We start from the raw sequence: 24,610 nt of genomic DNA on the forward strand, positions 1-24,610 counted from the left end.
TTGGACTCCATCACTTAACCCGGCTTGGGACCTTGAGCAGGGCATTCACCCCTCTGTCCCCCATTTCCTAGTCTGTAGTCTGTCACATGGGAATGTGGCAGTGGTGACCGGGGAACCAGGTGGAAGCTGCAGATGGAAGTCCCTTAGCGAGACTGGGCATGTCTTAATGGTCAGTGGTAAGTGTCAGCTGATGTTATCACCATTATCACTCACTCAGAGAGGCCTGGGTGACCGCCTCTCCGTGGGGAGGGGTCTGAGGGGAAGGGGTTCTGGGGAGTCTCTCCTTTGAATGTGAGTCTGGTGGTCTCTCCAGGCCTGTTCCTGTCTTTGGTGGAGGCCTCGTGGACTCCTAAAGAAGGTTGGAAGCTGATGAGTCCCACTGACACTGGGAGGGGCCTGGAGCCAGACTGGCCCTCTACCCCAATCCTGGGGGTGTCACGGGAAGCAGGGTGGCAAGCTGAGGGGCGCCGAGTTGGGCTGGGCGGGGAGAGATGGCGGGGCTGGGCTCCAGGCCGGTGATGTACTGAGAACCACCCGTGGACCGCTGAGCCCTGGGTTGGGGCCTTGGTTTCAGGAGGACACAGGGTGGGGCTCCTGAGGAGATTAGAGAGTCTGAGACACATGTGTGCGGCCATGCTCGGGCCCCTTGAGACCTAGGTCTCAGCTTCGTCCTTCACCTGCCTAAGGCTTCAGCCAGTGTCCTTCCAGAAGTGGAGAGTCTCCAAGCTCCACTTCACTACAGAATCCTGCCTGCCGCTGTCCCTAATGTGTGCGTGAGAGGCAGCGGCAAAGTCTTTCACACCTGTTAAGTCAGCAACCTAGACTGTGCCTGGAGGGGAAGGAGCTTTTGCAAGAGGTGGCGGAGGGAGGTAGTGGCATTGTATCGGGGTGCCAGGGCCCCATCTCTGCCTCCCCGCCCAGGACCAGAGGAGGCAGGGTCTAGCTGCACCGCACCCCTGCCTCGCCTCCCCACAACTTCCCCTCCGGGGCGGGGCCTGTTAGCCACACCTCCCACCTCCAGAATCTCCAGCCAGCCCAGCAGGAGGGTGGCAGTTGAACTCTTCCATCCTGACAGCGTGGGGACTGGGTGTGACCCAGGGCAGGATGGGAAGTGCTGAAGCGAGAGGCACAGTATGAATGGTGGGACGTCAGGCGAGGTGGCAGCCTGCTGATTCAGCCCAGGTTCTAATTCATTCCTATAGAAACCGACTTAATCACTTCCTCCGCTCACGTACTCCTTTCGTTCAGTCGTTTGTTTAAAGTTGACGGAACAGCTACTCTGGGTCAGGTACCATGGCAGGACTACTTCTTTTCAACCACAAAAACAAGTAAAATGAATCAACAGTAAAATAAAATTTTCTAAAATAAACTTTCCTTCAGACTCTATGCCTCCCTCTGGCAATTGCACAATGAATGTGTTATTTACCCCTGCTTCTTAATGGTTCATTAAGGCAGGGCTTTTTAGCATCTCCATTCACAAAGCTGGATTAGTGAGACTTGCCTTAAATACTTAGAAAGCTGAAGGTGGTGTTTTTTCATTTTATTTCTTGGTTCCCAGGGCTGAATCTCATGCTCATTGTAATAGTTGTTGCTCTGCAGGCTATTGGAGAGACAGGAGCGTTGGTCGCTCTCCTCCTTACACATGCCTCTGATATTTCTCTTTAACTGTGTCCTGTTCTCGAGGGAATCGTAGAAGTCTCCAGTGTCTGGTCCAGCCCCAGCTTGTAGTTCTTATGCCTCTGGCCACCCCCAGCAGAGCCTCTCTCCAGAGTCTGGGAGTGGGAAAGAGGAGGAAATCATCAGCAGGGCCCAGAGAGAGCAGACCTGACTTTAGCCCCCTTGCTCACCTCTGTGTTCTCTCTCTCTCTGTCTTTCTGTCTGTCTGTCTGTCTCTCTCTGTTTCAGTCTGGGAGACGGAAACCATCGGTAAGAGGAACCTTGGAGAGGACAGACTGCTGATCATCTGTCCATCTGTCCATCCGGCAGGAGCCTGGCTCTGACTGCTGGGAGTGGGTGGTGGGGGGAATGAGAGGCTCATCAGGGGCTGGGTTCATCCCACCTCCCCCCCACCCCCTCCCTCCTTGGCCATCTGGAGGTGGGGGAGACACAGGAGGATGGAAGATGGAGCTCTTGGTCTCAGGGTGCTCATGAGCTTGTTTGGGAAGTTGAGACTTGCCTGTGGAGGGGTTAGCAAACAAGCCCACCCGTGTGCATAGGCACGTGCATATGTACACATACAGGCATGATTGTGTGAGTGAGCCCACATGTGGAGTTGGAATGTATGGCAAGCTCCAGAGTAGAAGAGACCTAACCAGGTGGCATTCAGGCAGAATAACGATGATGTCGGGGAGGCTTCCTGGAGGAGGTGGCATGTCAGCTGAACCTTGAAAACAGAATTTTGAGAAGTAGAGGGGAAATTGGGGTTCACTGCTAACAGGAGATTCAGCCTAAAGAAAGGGTGGAGGTGGGAATAAAGAGTCAGGAGAGAAAGAGAAAGAATGTCTGAGGAGGAAGTCTTTGGAGTTCTGGGTTCCCTTTGATGGGAGTGGTTTGTGGGCTGAGATCGAGGGTTGAGCACCAAAGAAAAAATGCAAGCCCAGGAGACATATTGCTATTCTTTGCCCTTTTCTTGAAAAGACCCAGTTAATTAATTTATTTACAAAACAGAAATAGACTCACAGACATAGAAAACAAACTTATGGTTACCAAAGGGGATAGCGGAGGCGGGGGCGGAGATAAATTAGGAGTTTGGCATTAACATATACACACTACTTTATATAAAATAGATAAACAACGAGGGCCTACAAAAAAAGAGGAAAGGCCCAGTTACCCTCTTCCAGTCCTCTCCCACTCCAGAGGCCCTCCCATCCTCCCGACAGTGTCCCATTTCCACTCCCTGTGGTCCAGTGCGGAGAACTGAGTCATGGGCCACCATTAGCATCGTAGAAATACAAAGCAGATGAGATGGCATTGGAAGGTGCAGTGTGTCAGACAGGTGTGTGTGGGTGCTCTGTGTGATGCAACCTCTTGGCTGAGATCCCACCTCCCCCCAGCCCCCATCCTTCAGGCCAGGGGCAGCCTTGGCCTTCCACGGTGCAGAGTAAGCAGTGGATAGCCCTGGCAAGCTGATGGTCAGGTGTCCCGACTCATGCTCACGCCTGTTTTGCAGGAGAGTTTGGTTTTGCTGACAGTAACTCCTTGGATCTCTCAGGTAAGGGATGAGCTGGGGTTTACCATGGGCTGGCTGGAGGGAGGGCATCTGCTAACCTGTGAACTTGGGGAACCCCTCCTTCCAGGCCGGTCTATGCCTCTCTGTGGCTGTGTGATCTTTGGCAGCTCGCTTTCCTTCTCTGATAAAGCTGTGGATTTTCTCCATGGAAATTTGCACGCAAGTGCTCAGACAGAACACTGTGCATACAATTTCAGGGAAGCACAGATCTCAGGAAAGAGCTCCTTGGTTAAGTGGTCTCTGATAGCGTTGAACTCCCATATGTAGAACAGTGGTTCTCATACTTTAAAAGTCACCTAGTGGGCTTGTTAAAGCAGATTCCTGGACCTCACTCCCAGAGTCTGATTTAGCAGGCCTGGGTGGGGCCTGAGAATGTGCATTTCTAGCCAGTCTCCCAGGTGATGCTGATGGGCTGGTCTGGGGAGGGCACCCACTTTGAGAACCCCTGCCCTAAGATTCTGTGCTCCTACAAAGTTGCTGGGGCAAAACAGCCTAGTGAAGTAGGTGCAGCCACTGCAGGGTGTTGACAATCTGGAGAGTACTACATCTTCCGGAGATTTCTATCAGAACAGTAGAGTGGCAGATTCATGGAATAGTTCTGAACAAAAAGGTTTATACTTTTCTGAGCCCACGCTGTATTATAAAAAGAGAAAGAAGGAAAATAAAAGAAAGGAAATGGCTTGTATCTCCAGGATACTTTTTTAAAAAAATGTTTTTCAAAGCGACTTCCTTTTCATCTTCCCACCACCCCGATGTGGGCAAAGCAGAGAGGAGACCCAGGGAAGGGAAGGGCTTGGCCAAGGCCGTGGTCCCCTAGGACGTGCAGACTTTCTGAAAGAAGCGTTCAGAGGGACTTGGAAAGAGGTTGCCAGTAGCAGCCTGAAACAGATTTGCTGGAAGAAGGAACCATTTGGCATCAAACTGTGGGACAGAAGTGAGCCCTTTTCTCCCTGGGCCTGCCAGATGTCCTTTTTGTCCTGGGTCATAAGACTCAGAATCTGAGCAGCGATGGAGACCAGTCTCCCCGCTCTGGGCAGAGCTCTCTTTATGGCAGGATAGCCCACCCTCCGCTGCTTCCCAGAGTCCCAGGAAGTGCGTTTCTGACCCCTGCCTAAAAAGAACTGGCCTTAGATCTTCCAACTCAACCAGCAGGACACGAGGTTGGAAAAGCGTAGGGGTCTCCTTTCTTGGCCTCTGCCCTTGCCCCCTTCCTGAGTGCCCCAGAGGTGGCCTTGGCCACAGAGGGGAAAATTCTTCCAACAACATGGGTGTTGGAGCCTCTTTTATGCAGATGTCTCTTGTATACGATTTTCTGGCCCCTGAATCCTGAAAGGAAGAGCCAACCCCAGGTGTCCTAACACACCAGGTAAACTCCCAGGAAGCCAGTCTGGGAAGAGGGGTCAGTCTGGGGCCACACTCAGGGGCTGGGCTGGAGGCAGAGGTGGCTGCTGCCTTCTGCCTTCCCCCAGACATCCGTGGTTCACCTTTAGACAATCAGGAGCGGGGAGGATGAAACGAGCAATCATTAAAGGCCAAAAGGCACCCAGGCGGGGTGAAAACCAGACTGGATTGCACTCTGCAGCCAGCAAATGACTCCTGCCCTCTCTGGTGTCCTGCAAAATGGCCTTTAAAGTCGAGCAAAAGAAAATTAAAGTGTATTAGTGACAGGAAACAGACCTCTAAACCTGAAAAGGCAAAGTTTTTTTTTAAGCCTAAATATGTATCTTAATAAGACCTGATGCTAGGTTAATGGAGGTCTGGTCCTTGTTAATTAAGCAAGCCACGTGTCCCCTTGACATGGGATATTGCAGCTGCTGGAAGGCCCAGAGCTCCCGGTAAAGGCATCACCTAGAGCTCCAGGTATGACGAGAACTCCTGCTGCACCACCACCTGAGGTGATTCTTGGGCCAGAATCTTTGGGCCTGGAATCTGCATTTGTGATCCTAGGTCATTCTTCTGCTCACTGAAGTTTGGCAAGTGCTGACCCAGGGCCTAGGGCAGGGGCTCAGGCCTTTCCCTAGGGAGAAGGAGGCTGGATTCGTTCTGGCTCAGTCCCCTCACCCCTTGTTTAGAGATCAGCTTGCACCTTGTCCTCCTACCCTCCTCGTCCTTTGTATAAAGGGTAAGCAATTACTACTTTCCCTTGGACAGTGGAGGATCTCATGAACCTTCAGCTGCCATGCTTCTCGGATGGGCATGTGGATCTCCAGGAATTCCCACTTAAGAAGTAATTTTCGATTAAGAATTTTGGAGCCCTTTTAAATCATTTCTGTGGCTCGCTGAGTTTTTGTTCTGCTGCAGGCATGAGGGTGGTGAGCCGGAACTGCACAGAGGATGGATGGTCGGAGCCGTTCCCTCATTATTTCGATGCTTGTGGGTTTGATGAGTACGAGTCTGAGACCGGGGACCAGGTGAGTGTCTGCTCCTCACCTGCAGGTGGAGGGATGAGGCTGAGGAGGTGGGTGGAAGGGTGTGTCTACCAGAGGCCTTGACTCCTCCTGATGGACGTGCAGAAGCTCCGGTCCCCAGGCAACATTCATGAGCACCTGCTGCGTAGCCTGCTGTGTGAGAGGGCAGGACTTTCCTTCGCTCATTCAGGGCTGAGAAACAACTGGTTTGCTGCTTGGGCTCCTCCGGCCCCCAGCCCGGGTCCTCCACCTCCGTAGCTACTCTTTCAGGATACACAGCCTTTCTGTGGCCCGGCCATTGAAGGGTTAATGTGGGACGCAGCAGGGGGCCTCCTGGCTCCTCCTCCAGGATGAGGCTGGGCCCGTTCTGGCTGGTCAGTGCTCCTGCACTCTGCCAGCACTCAGCTTTTGCACAGTGCGGACCCTGCAGAGGGAGGAGGTGGCTGGGGGTGGGGGTGGGGGCTGGGGGTGTCAGGGTGGTGGAGGAACTGATGGGGGAGTGGAGGAGAGGCCATCAACAGGACAAGAGAGGAAGGAGGAGCTGGGCAGCAGGCCCTGGCCTGGGAGATCAGATGCAGTTCCGTGGGGGCCGGGGGCCGGGGGAAGGCCCCATGTGGAGCCCTGCGTGTCCTGTGCTCTGCTCCAGGATTATTACTACCTGTCGGTGAAGGCCCTGTACACAGTTGGCTACAGCACGTCCCTCGTCACCCTCACCACTGCCATGGTCATCCTGTGTCGTTTCCGGTGAGACCCTGGGCAGCATTTGAGCGAGCGCGGCCCACCCCAGCTCAGAGCCCTTGCTCCATCCCTCCCACCTCCCACTCCTTCCCTGGATGTCAGCTCTGGGGGTCCCTTGGAAGGCATTTCCCCCACCCCTAGGATAAGAGATGGGAAACTTGATCCCAGAGAGGGCAACTGACTTGTCCAGGGCCACACAGCAAGGAAGACCCTGGGCAGGAGACCTACGTTCCTCATTTTATCTTCCTGGTCTAGATAAAGGGAGGTCACAGGAGGGAGTAGGTCACGGAGTAGTGGGGCCAGGTGGCAGGGGCCTGGGAGTGAGCGAGGGTTTAGAGTCTAGGTGGGAAGAAGGGGGTGGTCTAGGTGGAGGACCCCCTTGAGACAAAGCCGTGGAGTCGGCCCAAAGCAGACCCTGAGATGGAGGGTGGCAGGCTGTGGACTTCCTTACTTCAAAGCCTTTTGCTTCCCTGGCCCGCTGGTGTAGGAAGCTGCACTGCACCCGAAACTTCATCCATATGAACCTCTTTGTGTCGTTCATGCTGAGGGCCATCTCCGTCTTCATCAAAGACTGGATCCTCTATGCTGAGCAGGACAGCAACCACTGCTTCATCTCCACTGTGAGTGCGCGGAGCCCTGCCAGGACTGGCCCTGCCTGCGACGCCCTGCCGTCCAGGTGTTTTCCTGCAGGTTAAGGCATCGACCCCAGTGAACACGGAAACCCAGGAATGACCTTGCGGTTACTAGCAGCCAGTGAGACCCCAGCGTGACTTCACTTCCTGTCCCTTGGCCTCTGTGTGTCCTTGGCAGAGCAGTTGAGGAAGGTCGGGTGGAAATGTCAAGTCCCACTTGACTAGGTTCAGAGAGAGGGCTGGCTTGGCTGTGGGTCGTTTAACCCAAGATGGAGCCAAGGGGCTGATTGGCTGGGGTTCCCTCCAGACCACCTCCCCAGTTCTGATACATTTGGAGGTAAGCAGGAAAGATAGGCTTTGATGGGGCAGGATGGAAAGAATAGCCCAGAGTACAAGACCTTGACCTGAAAGAGCTCACTTGGAGGGGGATCTGTGAGATATCCGGGGGGCCAGGGGTATTCCCCTAACCTATGTGATGCCTGAAACCTTTATTTTACCAAGGAGGCTCCTGCAGGGTCCTCCTTACTCGCCTCTCCTGTGGGGACTGGAGACGGGACGGGAAAGTCAGGGAGAATGAGCCTGGGGAGAAAAGGGGGTTCCATGTTTTCTGACCTGTGCAGAGCTGCCTCCATGGCAACTTCGACTCAGACTCATAGGATGCTGCAGTTTTAAACTCTGAATCCAGGAATGTTGAGTCTTTCAGACCCACGGGGTGTTTAAGCCTGAGCATGCTTCAGCTGAAGGGCCCTCAGGATCCTCTCTGGTCCTGCTGGGCTGGATTTTCAGGGTTCAGTGGGGACTCGTGCCACCCTCCCCCTCCTCACTCTCCCTGCAGGTGGAATGCAAGGCTGTGATGGTTTTCTTCCACTACTGTGTCGTATCCAACTACTTCTGGCTGTTCATTGAGGGCCTGTACCTCTTCACCCTGCTGGTGGAGACCTTCTTCCCCGAGAGGAGATACTTCTACTGGTACATCATCATTGGCTGGGGTAGGTCACTGGCTGTCGCCCAGACAGGTTCAGGCCTCATGGCCAGGGATGTCCTTGGTCCTGCCGTCCGGGAACGTCAGGTCAGAGGAGGGAGGCACTGCCCTGCCTCGCAGCTGATGACACACTCCCGGTTCTTGGATCCTTTCTTGCTCTTCTCGTAGAAAGCCCACTGTCTGATGGAGGGAATATGCTCAAGAGTCCTCCTGAGAGGCGAGGTAGCCCAGGGTTTGGGAGAGACATGGACTCCCAGGAGGCCTGGGTGTGAGGGACAGTTAGGGTCCCCAGGACTCCAGGTCTGAGAGGGAGACATGCCCCATGGGTCGGGACCCCACCTCTGAGGGGTTCATTGGCCCCCAGAAGCCCCAAGTCTGAGGGGGACACCGGGCCTATTGGTTTTCCAGTTATCACGGGGCTCCTTTTCTTGCTCTCCAGGGACCCCAACTGTGTGTGTGTCTGTGTGGGCTGTGCTGAGGCTCTACTTCGATGACACAGGGTGAGTACATGCCCGAGAGCCAGGGCCGGAGCCCCAAGTAGGCTCTTACGGATGGTTGTCAGCGGCTGTCCTGATTTCCCATTAACTGTCTCAGACAAACCATCCAATGCCGGGCATGGCTGCACCCCCAGCCCTGGGCAGTGACTGTGCCCTGACCCCACTGCGGGTGGACCCACCCAGCCACATCTCAGCCGGGACTCAGTGAGGGAATGTGCAAGGTTTCAGAGTCCTGCTCTGCTTCTGGGCCCAACCCTGAGTGGCTCTTCTCCTTTTAGGGAGGGGAGGAGGAATATCAAGGGTGAGGTCGCATCCCCCAGAGCCCTAGGTCTGAGGGGGGAACATGGCCCTTGCCCAGGAGCCCATTGGTGCCCTCACTCCTGGGCTCCAATCCCTGCCTTGACAGGGGAGCAGAGGGAAGGACCAAGGCAACTTGAACCAGGGCTGGGCTTGGGTGTGCAGCCCGCCTGAGAGCTCTCCTTCCAGCCAGAGAGCTGGAAGGAAGGAGAGCTCTCCTTCCTTCCAGAGCTGCAGGAGGGGCTGGCTGGAAGGAGACGATGGTGCCCTTCCATCCCTTCCAGCCAGCCAGGAGGAATGATGCCCCCAAGCATCATCTCTCTTGTTTCTGTCTGTCTTGCAGCTGCTGGGATATGAATGACAACACGGCTCTGTGGTGGGTGATCAAAGCCCCTGTGGTTGGCTCCATAATGGTGAGTGTCCTTGGGACAAGAAGCAGGGAAGAAACAGAGGCCTGGGCTGAAAGGCAGGGGAGGAGGAGAAATAAAGAGGTCACCACACAAAGCAGCCTCCCGTGGCTGTGTTATATTCTTCAAAAAGGACGCACAAGTTATTTAGCTCTTCCTCTAGTGTTGGACATTTATCTTTATCCCATTTTCCCTCATTATGCAAGATGCTACTAGGAACGGTTCTGTGCATAGTTTTGAAAACTTGTGAATATTTCTTTAGAATTAATCCCTAGAAGTAGAATTGCTGGGTCACAAAGGGTATTCCCATATCGTTGTCTGCACTTGCAATTTCAATCATTTAAATTTTTGCACAGCCTTGTGGGAGATAATGGTAGCTTATTGTTTTAATGTGCATTTCTCCACATTGCTAGTGCAGCAGAGCATTTGTTTCAAATATTTATTGACAATTTGTTTTTATTCTGGTTATTATCTATTCTTTGCTCATTTTTCTAGTCCAGTTGTTATCTTTCTTACTGTTCGATAGATAGTAATGCTTCATCTGTTATACATATTGTAAGTATACTTCCAAGATTGCATAATTTTATATAGTCAAACCGTCAGGCTTTCTCATCATGAATTCTGAGCCTTACTTCTCGTTTATGGAAGTCTTTCCCAACCTTAAGATATAAAAGTATTCTTAATTGTTTTATAACAATTTTGTAGATTGCATTATTACACGTATGCCTTTAATCCGTCTGAAATTTTATTTCTCTGTCTGATCTGAAATGATATCTAACTTTATTTTTTTCCCAATGGGTGGACATCCACCCTCTCAGTTCTTTTTATTGAATAGGTCCTTCTTTCTCTATTATGTAGAAATGCCACTTTATCGTAAACACTCAATATACTCTACTTGTATTTAGTTCCAGACTTCCTACTCCATGTTACTCCTCTATTTGGCTGTTCCTGTGGCAAGTTACTGTAAACTGGCAGCATGTTTTGATATCTGGTGTGCTCATATCCCCTTCCTTATTTTTTTCCCCTTCCAAACTTTCTCGCACATTTACTTTTTCAGATGGACTTTCAAAATTGTCGAGTTGCAAATTTGTCAAGTTGCAAAAAAAGCTGGTTGAGATTTTTATAGGAACTCCATTGAATTTATAAACAAATTTGGAGAAGTGGTTTTCTTAAAATATTGAGTCTTCCTTTCCAAGAATATGGCATGATTCTCCATTTATTCAGTCTTTCTCATAGAGTCATTTTTGACAGTTTTTTTTTAGTTGTCTTGTTAGCTTTCCCTTTATGGTGTCTCTCAGTTTGTGCTCGTCTTGTGTCTAGGAATCATTCTTTCGTTATATTTTCTAGTGCGTGTATTTGTGCTGGGACTTAGGGAAGCTACTAGTTTTGTGTGTATTTTTTTCTTTTCTTGGTTACCTTTTGAAGCTCTTTTATTGGTTCTTATCCATTTTCAGTTGGTTCTCATGGAAAATTACATGATCTATAAATGGAAATACTCTTTACTTTTCATTTCCAATATTTATACTGTTTATTCCTTTGTTTCTTTGAGGATGGTGTTTGCTATAGTTTTGGGCAGTTGCCTTCACTGAATTAGGAAAGTTTCTATTCCTGGCTTGTTTTAGTGTTTATTTTTTAAAAATCAGGAATAGGTGTTGAATTTTATCAAATGTGTTTTGGAGACGTTAATTGATCATTCCCTTAGTGATGGGCATTTATAATATTCCAGTTTATCTTCATGATGAACAATGTGGTGGATATATTTGTGCATACTCTTGAGTTATGTGTGAATATGCTTTAGAGTAAATCCCAGGAGTGGAATTTCTGGGACAAAGGATGTATACATTTAACATTTTCATGGATATCAAATTGCCCTCCACAGGCAGAGTACGAAAGTGCTCATTTCTTATGTTTTTGTTGATGTTTCCATTACTGAACTGTTCACCAGTCTTATGTGGGATAAAGGTAGTTCGTTGTTTTAATCTGTTAATGTAACAAATATTAGTAGATTTTTTTTTGCATTCCTGACATAAAACCTTTATGGCCGTGATCTGTTTGTTCTTTTAATGCACTGCTAAATTCTATTTGTTAATATTTTGTTTATAGTTTTTACGTTGTTCTTTGTAAGTTCTCTGGTTTTAGGTGTGTGTGTGCGTGCGTGTGTGTGTGCGCACACACTTTCTGTCCTTGTCTAGGTTTTGTACTAGAGTTTTGTTAGCCTCATAGGTAATTTGGGAGGTTTTCTTTTTATAAGCTTTTAAATAATGAAGTAGTATGTAAATTACATTCTCCCTAAAGGTATTATGAAAGTGGCCAGTAAAATTATCTGGGCTGGTGCCTTTTAATGCATACATCATTGAGTACTTTTTAAATTTCTCCTGAGGTCATTGCTCTATTCTGATTTTCTACATCTTGATTTAATTTTATTAATTTATATTTTCCCATTTTGTTTGATTTTTTTCCTCGTGATGATTTAAAATATTCTATACATCTGTTGTCCTCTTTCTCATCCCTAAATGTGTTTAATTGCATTTTCTCCTTTTGGACTAACATATGCAGTTAACAGTATTTACTGTGCTAAATGCCGGGTACTGATTAGACACTGAGCATGCAGTAGAAAGCAGGACTGACATCCTGCCGTCTGGAGGATGCTTTACCATTCTACTTGATCTGTGAAAACAAGCAGAGCAAAACCAAAAAATTTTATTTTTATCTATCAAGTCTACTTTTTTTTTTTTTTCCCCAAAGAGATTGGAGTTTATTTATTTATTTATTTTTGGCTGTGTTGGGTCTTTGTTTCTGTACGAGGGCTTTCTCTAGTTGCGGCAAGCGGGGGCCACTCTTCATCGCGGTGCGCGGGCCTCACTATCGCGCGTGGCCTCTCTTGTTGCGGAGCACAGGCTCCAGACGCGCAGGCTCAGTAGTTGTGGCTCACGGGCTTAGTTGCTCCGCGGCACGTGGGATCGTCCCAGACCAGGGCTCGAACCCGTGTCCCCTGCATTGGCAGGCAGATTCTCAACCACTGCGCCACCAGGGAAGCCCTGTATTTCTTTAATGAATTTTTATCTTTAACTTCTTTCTTGTATAACTTAAATTTGTGGTACTCTTTCCCTAGATTTTGATTTGAATGGTTAAGTATTTTATTTTCAATATTTATTATTTTTTCTTAAGTTAGTGTTAGGCTCTACATTTTCTCCTTGAGTGCTGCTTTGCTACAGCCAGATGTTGCTGTGTAGTCACCTTGTTTCTTTTTATTTGCTCCCCTCCCTCCTCCTTTCTCACCATACACACAGCTTCCCACTTTGTTTAGAGAGCTTTTGTCTGAAGTTAAACGCTATCTATTGCTATTCCCAGGCAGTCCTTTAATTAATAATGCTTATGGTTGTCCATTCTGGTTTTCCATATTCAATGACTCTGGACTTGGAGTTTCTCCAGAGGACGGCTCTCACCTCTGCGATAGCCTCTTCTCTGGTTGGCATTGTAGTTTTTCCATCACCCTGACACTGTTTGCTCTTTCTTTTCCAGAAATTGCTCCCTTTTCTGGCTCACTCATGATAATCTTTGCTATTTCTCAGTACTCTTACGGAATTCTTCATCTCTCTCTTCTGTCATTTCAGTGATATGGAGGGAGGCTGGGAGGTGAATGAGTGTTCTCATGCTGCCATCTTAGATTATAAGCCTAGATGGGATCTTGACTGGATGGGAGGAGGGCCCTGTTGGGGGAATAACAGACAGTGCAGAGGCAGGGACGTGGAAAGTCTTTGCTCAGAATCATTTTCATCTGTTTTTTCTTTGCTTTTCAGGTTAACTTTGTGCTCTTCATCGGCATCATTGTCATCCTCGTGCAGAAACTTCAGTCTCCAGACATGGGAGGCAATGAGTCCAGCATCTACTTGTAAGTACCATTAGGTGAATGCCATGGTCAAGTCCAACAGCTGTATGGGCCCTGCACACAGGACACAGGAGGAGAAGGCCTGGGTGTCGCTGACGGGGTACCCTAGCATGGGCATTGGCAAGAATTCTTTTGGGTTAAAGTACCTTTAAAATATAGTTGCCCACCTCTCCTTCAGCCATCTTCCATCTCACCCTTCTTGCTTCGTGGTCAGGAGCATGACCAGCTGGGTGTGTGTGCTGTGGAGGCACTTCCGGCCCCGGGGAGGCAGGTTGGTCCCCTGTGATTGGCTGGAGGGGCCAGATAGGCACAGGGAATCTGAGGACAGTCTCTGCCGTGGAAGCCGTATGTGTTGCATCCTCAGTTTAAGAGGAGAGCAGGTTAGAAGGAGCTGAAGTGCTCTCATGGCACCAGAGGGGGCTGGTCCGACCTCCCATCAGAGGCTGCAGCGTGGGGCTCAGGACCTTGATGGCTGCCCAGTGGACAAGTGGGACAGCAGAGAGACTCCAGCAGAGGGCTCCGCCACCCTGCCATTCTCCCCGAGAGGGGGAGAGGCAGGAACTGCTCAGGGACCAGCGCCAGATCCTTCCCTCAGGCTCCTTGAGGCTTCCCCAGGTCAGTGGAGATTGCCTTGGTCTCTGTTCAGCTTGAGTACCTCTCCTGTGGCAGCCCTTCCGCTGGGGGCAGGGATTAGCCTAGGGCCTGGCTCCGTCAGGCTTGTTTCTCCCCGCGTGTAGGATGATTACATTGACCGCCCCTCCCCTCCTTCTTTTGGCTCTCCATTTATTGTCCTTTATTTTTTCATGTTTTGGCAAATGTTTACCAACCTTTCCTTATACGTGTATGTTATGTAGCTGAAAATTGTTCATCCACGTAAGTCATAAACTCTTGGAGGTCCTGCCCTGAGGGGCTGGTAGGGCCAGCTCTCTGCAAGTAACTGCCCTGGAGAGATCATTCCTGCCTTCGTCTCCAGGAGCCACAAAATAGGGCCCCACCGCTCCCCTCACCTTTTCTGGTCCAGTGTCAGAAATCACGTCCTTAAGTCTGGCCTGCTTATCCTGCTTGAGGGTGGCTTGGTTCCCCCGCCAGCAGTCATCTCGGACCTCTGAAGCTGGTGGGTAGCAAAGTCGGCCTTGTCTCTCCTTTGAGCTCTAAGCAACCATGGTTCCCCCAGCTCCCGCCCCACCTTGCTTCCTGGTAGGATCTGTTTCTTCTTCTGAGGTCCCTGGGACTCTCCTCTGGGGCCTCTCCTAGCTTCCCCTCACTCTGCCTGTGCAGGGACACACGTGGTGGCTCAGCTGCAGCTTCAGTAAGGACACTCTACCGACCCCCGGACATACTTTACCAGCTTGGACATCCCGCCCCAGGCAGCAAGAACCCCAGGGTCTGGAGGGAGGGAAGTGTGGAGCCAGGGTTTTCAAGGTAAATTGTAGACTGGGAGCTGTAGAGTCTTGTCAGGCCTTCCTAATGCATAGATAAGAACCATCTGTAATTAGCACAGGGTTTATACATTTAAGTACAAACGTTTAAAGAACCAGCTGCAGGCATGCCTCGTTTTATCACGCTTCTCTTTACTGTGCTTCGCAAATATTGCTTTTATTACAGATTAAAGGTCTGTGACAACCCTGTGTTGAACAAGTCTGTCAGCCCCATTTTTCCAATAGCATTTGCTCACTTCGTGTCTCTGCATCACATTTTGGTAATTCTCGCAATATTTCAAACTTTTTCATTATTACAGTTGTTGTGGTGATCTGTGATCAGTGATCTTTGTTACTACTATGACTCACTGAAGGCTCAGATGATTAGCATTTTTTAGCAATGAAGTGTTTTCAAATTAAGGTATGTACATTGTTTTTTTAGACATTATGCTATTGCACACTTAACAGACTACAGGATAGTGTAAACATAACCCTTATACGCACTGGGAAACCACAAAATTGATGTGAGTTGCTTTATTGCGATATTCGCTTTATGGTGATATTCGCTTTATTGCTGTGGTCTGGAACTGAACCCACAATATCTCAGGGGTATGGCTGTAGTTGGTTTACTTTTATCATGTAAAAAATCCCCTCAAATCTCAGCAGATTTTTTTTTTAGAGAAATCTAAACTTGTTCTCGTCTCAAGCCCCAAAGATTAAACCTCAGGTGGATGTGGTCTGCAAGCCAGGTGGGAGGGCTGACACAGGACAAGGGATCAGCTTGATCCCATTAAATGCAGCAACATGTTTGAGTGTTTCCAGGGTCAAGGAGACCCTACTGGCGAAAGTGAGGGACATTCAAAGTGGCCATGCCGCTAAGAACTGCAGAGCATTTAAAAACACTTGCCATTCAGTACATGCACGTTTAATGCCCACACAGCAAATCTGGATTAAATATAATCCCCATTTTACAGCGAAGGGAACTAGTTATCAGTGAAGGTAGATGAATCCAGCAGGAAAGAGTGAAGCCATAGCCACAGTGCAGGCAGACCCTTGACTTCAAACTTGACTGCACCATCATTTCTACCCTCAAAGACTTTACAGGCAAGAAGATAGTGTTAAACAAGACTTCCTGGAAGAAGAGGCCCCAGTGGGTTCCAGCCTTGTAAAAAACTGCCCCACCTGGAGTGCCTTGAGCTGGGAGGTGTCTGCTGCAGGTGGGGAGGTGGGTAGACAATGGGGGGGATTAAAAAAGGGGCATGACATGGTAGGAGAGGGAGATTTCGGGGCTGCGTCCGAGTGCCCTTGGGTCAACAGAGTTATGTGTTGGGCTGATATCCCTTCACATCTGCCCACAACAGCTTTCCGGTTTTTCCCTCTGTTTCCAGAACAAATTTAAGCCTGGGCATCCCCAAGAAAGCCCGAGAGGACCCCCTGCCTGTGCCCTCAGACCAGCATTCACTCCCCTTCCTGTAGGTTGGTTCCAGCTGCTCAGATGATAAGGGTTTGTCCTCCATAGACCAAGACGGCACTCCCGACCCAGTCGCAGAGGGACCTGTTGGGGGCTGGGGCTCCTGCAGGGGGACAGTGGCCCTGAGCCACCTCCATTCTCTCACTGGCTGGTAGAAGGAGTGGCTGGGCTCAGGACTTGGGCAGTGGCCAGGCATGGAGTGTGGGCCTGGGTCGGGGCTAAGCCTGCGCTTAGGCTCGACTTGGTTTGGGGCAGAGGGTTTGGGCTCAGCCCCATTCTGGGGTCAGGGTTAGCCTGCCTTGTCTTGGGGACCAGAGTTTACCTCTGTGAGAAGCCAACTGGTTGAGAAAAAGGAGGGTGAGGTTTCAGGGCAGACACTGATTGTGCTGAGAGCATCTCAGGCCTGGCCCTGTAGGGAGCTGGCTCTATTCCCAGTGCTCTCCCTGCTGCACGATGGGCATTGGGAGCTGCCTCTTGGGTCTGGGGTCGGGGAGGGAAGCCCCATCTGTATTTCCCTCAGGCACCCCACAGAGCAGGTCCCCACGGCACCTTGGGGTAAAGGAAGGAGAACAGACACCGTGATGTATTGGGTTGGCCAAAAAGTTTGCTCAGGTTTTTCTGTAAGATGTTACCCGAACGAAATTTTTGGCCAACCCAATAGCATATAGCTCAGCAAGGCTGTGACCTACCCAGCGTCGGAGGGATGACATTCGCCTCTGAAGACAGACTCTTCCATGTCTAGGCAGAAGTGCAGCCGGGAAGCTCTCAGTCCAGGAACTCAGCCCACAGCCTAAGGCTCCCAGTTCACATGGGGCTCTATCTTCTCCTTCCAAAGCACTCTCTCCCTTGTCTGGGAGCACCCTATCCTGACAGCTCCTGTTAGAGATTGGCAGTAGGGCATGTTTGCCCCCATTTTGCAGATGGAGAAACTGAAGTCCAGAGAAGGAAAGTGGAAACACCTAAAATCAGCAAGTCATTGGCCAAACAAAGCTTTGAGCTCAGGTGCCCCGACCCCCCAGGTTAGGCAAGGGGCACTGAGGGCTGACTGGTCCTCAGTGGTGGGGGAGAAGGAGGGTGGGCAGGGAAACTCCAAGATCTGCTGAACTGGGCTGCTGGCTGGAGTACCAGTGTGGTGGGGATTGCCTCCCTGGGGACTGGGCCGGGGCTCTGGGGGTACACAGCATCTTAGCACCAGGAGGGACCCTATGGAGAATGTTTAGCTCAGGTCACAACATTCTGTGGGCCTGCCGAGTGTCCAGTGCTATGCTGACCACTAGGATCAGGGTGAAATAGACAGGGGTGCTGCCCACAAAGGGTTCCCCTGCAGGGGTCTCTGTCTAGCATCCTGGGGCTACAGCCCAGGCGGCCTTGAACGCAAAAGGCACCGCAGCATTCGTGGAGTTTAGCTTGAGACCAAAGCAGGGTCAGAAGAAACCAGGTGCTGCATCCCTGGGTTATAGATGGCAGTGTCGAGACCTGGAAATGGTTTTGACCTTCCTGCAGACACACAGCAAAGCTTTGGCAGAGTCAGGCCTGGGAGCCAGGGCTCCCTGACTTCCAGATGTGGGTGTGAGCCGTGCCCCTACTGTGGGGTTCTCCTGCCTTCCCATTCAGGCTGACGCTGCTCTCCAAGCAGCCCCCATCCGCTACCCTTGTCTGAGTTTCTCATCCTCCCTTGGATCCAAATAAGAACTGAGCTGATCAGCCAGCCTAGGTTTATCTCTTCCTCTTGATTGAATTTCTTTTCTATTTTTCACTAACAAGTGACTTTTCAGAGATTCTGACGTCTTTCTTTCTCATGCCTGTCTCTGGCTTTTCTGCCACCCATTTTCCTTTTTATTTCTTTTCACTGGATCCTTTTGAACAGTCATTGGAGGTTTGGGGAAAGGGGGTCTCAGAGGAGAACAGCTGAAGCTTTAGAGTTTGGGTGTGTAGGAAGTGACATCTGAGGTTTGGGCTCTCGGGCTCCTGGACCCTGATTTCTGTGGCTCACCCAGGCCAAGGTTGAGGGGTCAGGCCACTGGCTGTAGGAGAGAGTAGTCAACCTTTCAATCTGGGCAAGGTAGAGAATAAATTTGAAGACTAGAATGGCTTCCATTCCTAAATACCCAATTAAGCTCTTTTAATTATTGAGGAAAACATACTTATATGTGTCCATCTGTCTGTTTGTATGTGTACAAAACAGACCTTTGACATTCATTGAGGCACATGAAAAACTTCTCAAATACATGACTTCCTCACAACAGTGTTCCTGGAATTTTGATTTGCAGGTAGAGCACCTAGGGATTTTGTTAAAATGCAGATTCTGAGGCAGCAGGTCTGAGCCAGCCACTGAAATTCTCACTTCTAAGAAGCTCTCAGGTGGTACTGATACTGCTGGTCTGGGTAGCAGAGCATCATAACATTCCCCATCTGTATAATGGTTCACTAGTGCCCATCTCACAGTCTGGTGTGAATTGAAGCATGTTGTTAATGAAATGAGAGAACCACAGACATAACTGAGGCAAGGATGCTGGGTGGACCTCGGCTTGCCCCATCTTTGAAGTGTGTGATTCACATGTTCGCCTCAGCAAAATGACGTGTCACTACATGTCAAGGACCTTCAGACTTACTCTTAAAGAGTGGGAATCACAAATTACGAATCCATGGATGCCAAAGGTCTGGCCTCTTTGTGCATATCTGTTCTCATTTGCATCCGACCCCCTCAGGTTGATCAGTTCGCCGGCAGCTACTAGGAGCTCGGCCACACGGTGCCTGAGGAGGGTGTGTGAAATGGGCACCTCTCCTGCAGTCTGACGAGATGACACAGCTCTCACTCCATTTCTTCCACGTTTGTCAGAGATGGAAACAAATAGTCGGGCCAACCGAAGCATAAGCAGGACCGAGAGGGGCTAGAAGAGGTGGAGATTGAGCCTGATAGCTCTCTGGGGAGGCAGAGCTCTATGCCTCGCCCAGTGCCAGGTAGAGCTGGACGAGCATCCTGGGCCCACCTGTGGGTGGCTCCTTAAGGTGACTCGTTTCTGCAGGCGGCGGGGCAGAGCCCGAAAGGTGCTCTCTCAGCCTTCAGCCCCTGCCCTCTGGACTTTTATCGAGAAGTCTAGCCAGCACTGTGCAGTAGAACTCTCGGCAGTGTTGGAAATGCCCCAGATCTGTGCTGTCCAGCACAGGAACCACTAGCTACCTGTGGCTGTTGAGCCCTTGTAGTGTGGCTCAGGCAACCCAGGAAGTGGATTTTTCACTTAATTTTAACTTACATGGTGGATGTGTAGCGTTTCATGGGTTTGCTCCATCCATCCTACCTCTGCTCCCCTTAGGCCCACACTGAGGTACCCGGGGGCTCAGTCAGAGGAAGGTGCGGGAGGGGCAGGTGTGGGGGGGAAGACGAGTGGATGCTCCAGTTGGTTTTCACAAGCAAGTGCAGAAATGGCCTGATTCCAGGGCTGGGCCAGCGTGAGGTCCATGGCGTGAGTCTCCAGCTGCCCATCTTGCTGAGGGCTCTCCGTCAAGGCCATGCTCTGTGCCTGGAGCTGACTCTGGAGACAGTTCCTGGTCCCCTGCGTGAGCCCCAGTCAGGCCCCACCTTCCAAACACACGTGTTCCCCCCCTCCCGAACCCCACCACCTGTCAGTTTCCCAGTGTGAGGGCTCACATGTGCCTGTGTGTCCGTGCACACACGTGTATGTGTAGAGGTGTGTATTTCTATGTCCAGAGCTGACCACGTCTCGGCCCTTGGCTTCCTCCTTCACCTCCACGTGATGCCCCGGCCCTGTCTCTACACCCTGGGCCTCTCCGCCCGCCCTGTGAGCCGTGTCACCCTAAGTCCCACCTCAGTTTCTCGTTGCCCAGTACCCGCAGTTGACAGAAATGCCCATCTTGTCACACCCAGCAGCTGCGTGCAGAAATGCTACTGCAGGCCACAGCGGGCTCAGCAGCACTCTTGCAAGATGTCAGAACTGTCCACCATTACTCTGTAAGTGTGCGTGGCGTGGCTGTGGCGTGGCTGTTCTGGACGGGAGGGGGACGCATGCTGCTGCTGCCACCGCCCGGAGCTTGCGTCCGCCCAGGCTGGAGGAGAGCAGGGAGCGAGCCTGTGCCTCCAGCCCCAAGCCCTTTCCCAGCTGTTGCATGTTGACATCTGTGTGTCTTGTGAGTTCTCTGCAACCTCGTGGCCTGGGGCAGGAGGGGAGGTTGCGGGCATGGGGCTGTGGCCACTGTGGGGCAGCTGGGGCGCGGCCGGTGCTGAGCGGGAAGCAGCTTTGAAGCCTCCGCCGCTGCTGCTGTCGTGATGTGTGGTCCTCCGCAAATCCCCACTTCTCTGGGTTTCAATCTTTGCAACTGCCAAATTATTTCTAAGGGCCTTGAGCTTGAGTTCATTTAGACCGTCCTCCTGCAGGGGGCGGGACCCTCACCCCATGCACCTCACTCCCACCGAACGTGCTGAGTGACTGACTCCCCACACAAGCCTATTAGGTGGGTACTTGTATTATCCTCATTTTACGGGTGAGGAGACTGAAGCCCAGAGAGGTGAAATGACTCGCTCAAGGCCACACAGTTGGCAGGGTGAGGATTTGGACCCAGGGAGTCCTAAGCACTAGTCCCTGGGGCATCTCTTGCTGGAACCTCAGCTCCAACTTGGACATCCCTTTAAGTGGGGGAGCCCACTGGAATTTGGGGGGCTCTGACCGTTGGAGCTCTTCTTTGTATTCTTTAGGCCTCTTCTGCCCAGTGATGCCTGCTTGGGGCAGGAAGACAGAGGCTAAGGCCCTGTGCCGCGGTCTCTCTGGGTTAATCAGATCGTAGCGTGAGTCTGTGACTCCTCAACGCGGGGTTCCAAGGTTCACACCATATGTTCCCATTCCAAGGCCTCTGAAGGACAGAGGTCCTCGGACTCTGAGACCTAGTGACTTCCTCACCTGCCTCCGCTGTCCCATCTACCAAAAGGAGTCATGGGGATGCCCTGGGTCCCTGGCAGAAGTCCCTGATTATTCCTGGGCGGCACTGGGGCCACAGGGGAGGGAAGGCGTTGCCCTTGGACTATACTGTGGGATGCCCTGCTGCATTTGCCACATCTGCCTGGGGCTGGGAAGGGCCTGAAAGGTTGTGTTTCTCACGTACCAAACCCGTCCCATCCACCACCACCACGAAAGCTGGAGAAGTTTGGCCTTTTGGTTTCCAGGGCACTTTTCAAACTTCAGGGGCAGATCCCTGGAAACAGATCCATTCTGGGGAGAGGAGGCAAGAAGGCAGGGACCGCAGGCACATCCCAGGGCTGCCTTCCCTCCTCAGCTTCTTCAGTTAAGCTGCTCTTTTAAAGTAACCCCTTTAGGCAGGGTCACAGAGGCACCCCCAAGATGTCCACATGCCTGCGTTTCCAGGCCACTTTCCTCTTCTTTTTGGACTTTCATTCTCCAGCCAACACTTCCTGCTGCCCTCTGGGTGCCTGGAGATGAGCATGAGCAGGACCTGGGCTCCCAGGCCGTGCTCAGTGTCAAGGGCTCCAAGGTGTTCATCCCGGGCCCGTGTGGTTATCCCTTCATGGACGCGCACTTTGCGAGTGTGAGCCCTGTGCATAGCATGTTCTGGCCAGGGCAAATGACAGTTAAGTAAGGTACCATGCCTGCCTTCAAAGAGCCACATCCGAGAGAGGACAGACAGATGAGAGGCTAGACCACTCCAAAACTCAGCTGGGCTCTGAGTAGGACCCGATCAGATCCTGCTGGCGCCCGCTCTGGTCCAGGCACCCCCAGGTCCTGTAGAATGGGCAGTCTGTGAGCACGGGGAGGATTGGTGGGCACTGGGCACTCGAGGGGCTTTTTCTTTCCAGGACTGAGCCTTGGTCCACCTGAAGGTCTCCCCAGGCTATTCCTTCCCCTTCCGCTGTGTCCCCTCCCCTGCTTTTCTTTCTTCCCCTTCCCCATCCTTTCCTTTTCAGTAGATGCCGGTAAGCCAAGGGCATCACTCAGACTCCATGGATTCTACTTCTCCTGAAATCCGGAGGCCCCACATTCAGTAGAACATTCTCTCCCAGAAAGGCTGGGATGGGGAGGAGCGAGGGAGGGGCACACGGTGTGACTGCCCCAAGTCAAACGGCCACCTCCATACCCCGCTGCCCACCCTGGTGGGCCAAGCTCTGCTAGGAGGGCCCAGGGGGCGGACTGCACCTGTAGGGCGGGGCTGGCTCTTCCAGGAGATCCAAAGGGAGCCAGTCTGCTGGGGTGGGCAGAGACGGGGTTCCCCTCTTGGAGACCCTCTGGGAGCCGCCCTCCCCCCAGAGCAGGACCCACAAGAGCACATGTCGCCATGCCTACAACTGATGTTTTCCCGTGGCTTCTGTGCCCCACCCTCTCAGACCAGAGCCCCACCCCACTGGGCCTAGGAGCCAGTTGCAGTCAGAGGAACCTCAGAAGAGGTGGCCTCAGGGAGTACTGAAGTCCTTTGGGCCACTTCTCCCTTGCCCGTTCTACTCCCACCTGAGCAGACAGCCTTCCCTCCCCCGACTCAGTTTCCCAGGTGGCAGGTTCCTCCTGCTAGATGGTGATTGTTTATGCTCGGAGTCAGTAAATCCTTCCTAGGACCCCTCCCAAGTCTCTCCTTCTGTGGTCTACCCAGTGTTCCCCACCCGCCTCCCTGTCATCAGCGCCTCTCCCTCACTCTCCACGAGCGTGCCTGGCTAGCCCCAGACTCAGGAAAGCCGACTGTCTCTGTGGTCCCCTAGGGGCTGCTCTTTCCAGGCACAGGGAGCTTCTTTTCAGAGCAGGAGAATGCTTGTTTTGCTTGAGGACACATCATGTTGTCCTTCCAAATCCCATCCCAGTGTTTTGCCCTGACTTCACTTTTCCCAAAGGTTTCGCACCTCCCAAAAAGGGTCTGTGAAAATCACATACTCACATGTGCATGTTTAGTGGTTCTACAGGATACCGGCATGGCCTAGAGGGATGGGTGCCCTGCAGACAGGGGGATGTCTCCCCAGCACTTCCCAGGGAGTTCTGGAAGCCTGGGCTCTGTTGGCTACCATCTCCCACAGGCCCCACACACCGGGAGAGAATCCTGAGGGAGCCCATGGATAGGGGCCCCAGCTCTGGGGGAGAGTAGGGGCTGGGACTGGGCTTCTCTGCCCTCCATGGCTCTGGCCCCAAGCCCTGGCGGCCCCCGGAGCAGATGTCTTGCTCTTTCCCCACAGACGGCTCGCCCGGTCCACCCTGCTGCTCATCCCACTATTTGGAATCCACTACACGGTCTTTGCTTTCTCCCCAGAGGACGTCAGCAAGAGGGAGAGACTTGTGTTTGAGCTGGGGCTGGGCTCCTTCCAGGTAGGCGTGGTGTGTGTGGAGGGCAGAACTCACGGGGAGCCAGGGCCCTGGCCTCTACCTTGTTGGTGGTTCTACGTCTTTAACCTATTCTAGGTTCCACCTCTGGAATAATAGTACTAGATTAGAAGGGAGCTGGGAGAGCCTTTTCTACTGTCCACCCTCTAGGCTCCCAAGAGAAGACATGCTGATATTTTCATGTTGCTGCTGCGTCTGGGTGTCCTGAGCCAGGCCTCCCTTGGGCAATCAAAGGCGGCAGCTCCCCACCCCTCACCATCGGCCCCGGGGGTGGGCGGAGTGGCCTCAAGAGACCTCTCTGTCCACTTCTGACTTCAGCCTATAGAACATGCACCCCATGAGTGCTGGAGCTTTGTCTTACCCAAGTAAGACAGATCCCCAGCACAGGATCTGGTCACAGGGAGCTGAATGAGCTGAACAGAGGGGATGAGCGAACAGATCCGTAAATAAGTGATCCAGGGAATGAGAGAGCCAGAGACTAGTAAGTCCGTGCATGAAGGAATCAGTAAACGGGGCTGTAAATGAGTGAGTGAAGGGGTGAGTGAGTCAGTGCGGGGATGCATAGTGAGTAAATGAACAGGTGGGCACATGAGTGGGGCAGTGAAGGCGGTGGGTGGCTCCCTTGAAAGTCCCCAGGATAGAGCGCCTCTCCCTAGCCCAGCTGTTTAGAGGAGTATTTGACCTCGATGGTCGCAAAGTTATTCTGTGTATCTGACCGGACTCTCTCCCTTCCCCCATTTTAATTCAAAGCCATTTTACCTGTTCGGGTTCTTAGCCTGGGAAGGCTGGGAGGTTTGTTGACAAAGCCCCAGCCTGGGAGTCAGAGCCTGGGGTTCCTGTCTCAGCACGAGAATTCTAAATGCACAGAATATAAGTCAAGAATATGTGTAGAAGAGCTGAACACCTACTCTGCCCCAGGCACTTCCGTGGTGTTCTGTGTGTTCTGCGTACAAGGGTGTCTGGCCGAGGGAGGGTGGAGTGGGGAGGTGGTGGTGGATACAGACAGGTCTGCTCTGTCCTGTAGGAGTGCTGCCCTCAGGGGGCCTGCGGGCTGGCTGGGGAGCCCAGAGGACACTCTGGGGCATGCAGGGAAGGCCTCCTCTAGGAAGTGGGTTAGAGCTGGCCCATGGGAAGGATTTGACCAAGGGGACGTGAGATCCAAAGCCAGGGTTGTCGGTGGGAGGGAATGCCCCCACCAGCCACTTGGCTTCATGGGTGTGGCCATCTTGGTGGAACAGAACTTTTCCCATCTTACCGCAGATTCCCAGGCAGGTGCCTGCATTCAGATCATCTTATTTTTCTGCTTCCTGGTGTCAC

The 24,610-nt window shown here is 51.8% G+C and overlaps 1 protein-coding gene across 4 annotated transcripts in view; it reads left to right on the plus strand.

The window, feature by feature from the left end:
* Window positions 1–24,610, plus strand: part of ADCYAP1R1 (ADCYAP receptor type I) — a 39,703-nt gene that overhangs the window by 13,561 nt on the left and 1,532 nt on the right. The window contains exons 4-14 of one of the 4 annotated variants that reach the window (XM_068550026.1): window positions 1,906–1,926; window positions 3,170–3,211; window positions 5,531–5,640; window positions 6,284–6,381; window positions 6,863–6,995; window positions 7,843–7,996; window positions 8,429–8,489; window positions 9,127–9,196; window positions 12,991–13,082; window positions 19,855–19,938; window positions 23,149–23,278. In XM_068550026.1, the coding sequence (XP_068406127.1) occupies window positions 1,906–1,926; window positions 3,170–3,211; window positions 5,531–5,640; window positions 6,284–6,381; window positions 6,863–6,995; window positions 7,843–7,996; window positions 8,429–8,489; window positions 9,127–9,196; window positions 12,991–13,082; window positions 19,855–19,938; window positions 23,149–23,278 (995 nt within the window). The remainder of the gene's footprint in view (window positions 1–1,905; window positions 1,927–3,169; window positions 3,212–5,530; window positions 5,641–6,283; window positions 6,382–6,862; window positions 6,996–7,842; window positions 7,997–8,428; window positions 8,490–9,126; window positions 9,197–12,990; window positions 13,083–19,854; window positions 19,939–23,148; window positions 23,279–24,610) is intronic. The other 3 variants (XM_068550023.1, XM_068550027.1, XM_068550025.1) reach the window with 3 other exon arrangements.

Source organism: Eschrichtius robustus, chromosome 8 (genome assembly GCF_028021215.1).
Source record: "Eschrichtius robustus isolate mEscRob2 chromosome 8, mEscRob2.pri, whole genome shotgun sequence".
Classification (NCBI taxonomy): Eukaryota; Metazoa; Chordata; class Mammalia; order Artiodactyla; family Eschrichtiidae; genus Eschrichtius; species Eschrichtius robustus.